Source organism: Gekko japonicus, unplaced genomic scaffold (assembly GCF_001447785.1).
Source record: "Gekko japonicus isolate JY-2015 unplaced genomic scaffold, Gekko_japonicus_V1.1 scaffold508, whole genome shotgun sequence".
Lineage (NCBI taxonomy): Eukaryota > Metazoa > Chordata > Lepidosauria > Squamata > Gekkonidae > Gekko > Gekko japonicus.
Genome location: NW_015164679.1, coordinates 263,620 through 265,358, shown reverse-complemented (window position 1 = coordinate 265,358; position 1,739 = coordinate 263,620). Strand labels below are relative to the sequence as shown.

Sequence of the window (1,739 nt, the reverse complement as noted above, 5' to 3'; positions counted from 1 at the left end):
AGGGGTCACCATAAGTCAGCTGTGACTTGACAGCACTTTCTACCAGCGGCTCTTGACCTTCCTGGCTTGAGGTCAGATGATGCTGAAGATCCAATCTGCTCCTACTCGGGGAGAGAGTAGGGGTCACCATAAGTCAGCTGTGACTTGACAGCACTTTCTACCAGCGGCTCTTGACCTTCCTGGCTTGAGGTCAGATGATGCTGAAGATCCAATCTGCTCCTACTCGGGGAGAGAGGAAGGCAAATCACCTCACTTCTCTCAGCCTGGGCAGTTTATTGCTAGAGGAAGTCCTTCCTCTATACCTTACAGGATTGTTTGCTGTCCCTGTTCCGGGGCTGCCCGGAGGCTGAGCCCCGTTTGCAAGGACGTGATCAATGTAAAATTTACTTTAAACTTAAATCACTTTATTGACTACTCATGCATTCATAGGGTCGTTAACTCACAATCCAGTGGAGGAATGACTGAGAGAGTTCATCTGTAGGGTCCATTGTATAACTTTGATCAAGAAGAGATGATTCTGTGTGTCTTGTTTGCCACTAGAGAATTCCAAGCCCATCTCTGGCCTATCAACTTCCAGCCTGCCTACCCTTGGCTAGAGCACATACCCGTAAACTGCACATGTTATCTCCCTCCAGCAGTCTGGAAAGGATTACTGGGCTGAAAATATATCTTTCTTTCTCCCACCTCAGACATCTTAAGGAGACCTTCTGCTAACACCGTCCTGATCCCCATCTTTCCATGGAAGAACCCTTCTTTGTTGAGTAGTGAGGATTCCTCTTTCAGCGCTGGGCAAACAGGTAAGCCTTCAGACAGGTTGGCATGGAGTCCTATTGGAATATGATACCTAGAGAACAAATATTTTAAAGCACCCATTAACTTCTGACCTCCTCGTTTCACCAACGAACAACACAGTGAGATGGATTTAGGAGGATTCTGTTGGAATTTTGGCCATGAAAAGTTCACAGGATCTTAAACCGTCTGGGAGCACAGCATACCTACCAGGGTTCTGTAGACAAAAATAGGGACCTAGCAACATCCCCAACTCCCATACCAAGGATCATGGAATTTTCTACTCCACCTTTTGTATGCTGTATTCATTCACTCTGCAGCTGCCTGCCTTCCCCTAGTGTAAAAGGCAGGAGTGCACGACTTCCTTGGGTTAACAGTTATCCTACAAAAGCATAACTGATCAGCAGTATGTTATCAGCAATTCAAAACAGACCTCAGCAGTAGTGATATGTGAATTGGCAGGCAGTGCACTGCATGGTGCCTTAGGATACGTCATATACCAGTGTGAGAGTGTAATGGTAAAAGTGTTGGGCCAGGACTGAGGAGACCTGGGTTCAGATCCCCACTGGGGACAGTTTATGACATCATTTAAAAGAAAAAATACAAACTTCAAAAGTTCAAGACAAAAAAATTACAAAAACAGCACAAAACAATTTAACAATTAAAGAATCAATAAATAATCCAAGTTAAAGCAAGCAAACAAGCCAAAAGTATACCCAAAGCACTAAAAGTAGCCAAATTAAATCAGAGATAAAGTAAATAGCAGACATTAAACGAGAGAGATAGCTAGAAGTTCCTGGTTAAGATCTTACCTCTGCCATGGTCTCACTAGGGGTTCTTAAGCAAGTAACTCTGAGCCCCCAATCTGCAATATGGGGATAATACTACTTACCAATCTGGCAGAGTCACTGTAGCAACTATGGCAAAATCAGGGCTATTTTGGGGCAGGA

General features: G+C 44.3%; 1 protein-coding gene across 1 annotated transcript in view; it reads right to left on the bottom strand.

The window, feature by feature from the left end:
• Positions 1-1,739, bottom strand: part of YDJC (YdjC homolog (bacterial)) — a 44,294-nt gene that overhangs the window by 7,340 nt on the left and 35,215 nt on the right. Inside the window, exon 3 of the mRNA XM_015409288.1 lies at positions 692-844. Coding sequence (XP_015264774.1) covers positions 692-844 — 153 coding nt within the window. The remainder of the gene's footprint in view (positions 1-691; positions 845-1,739) is intronic.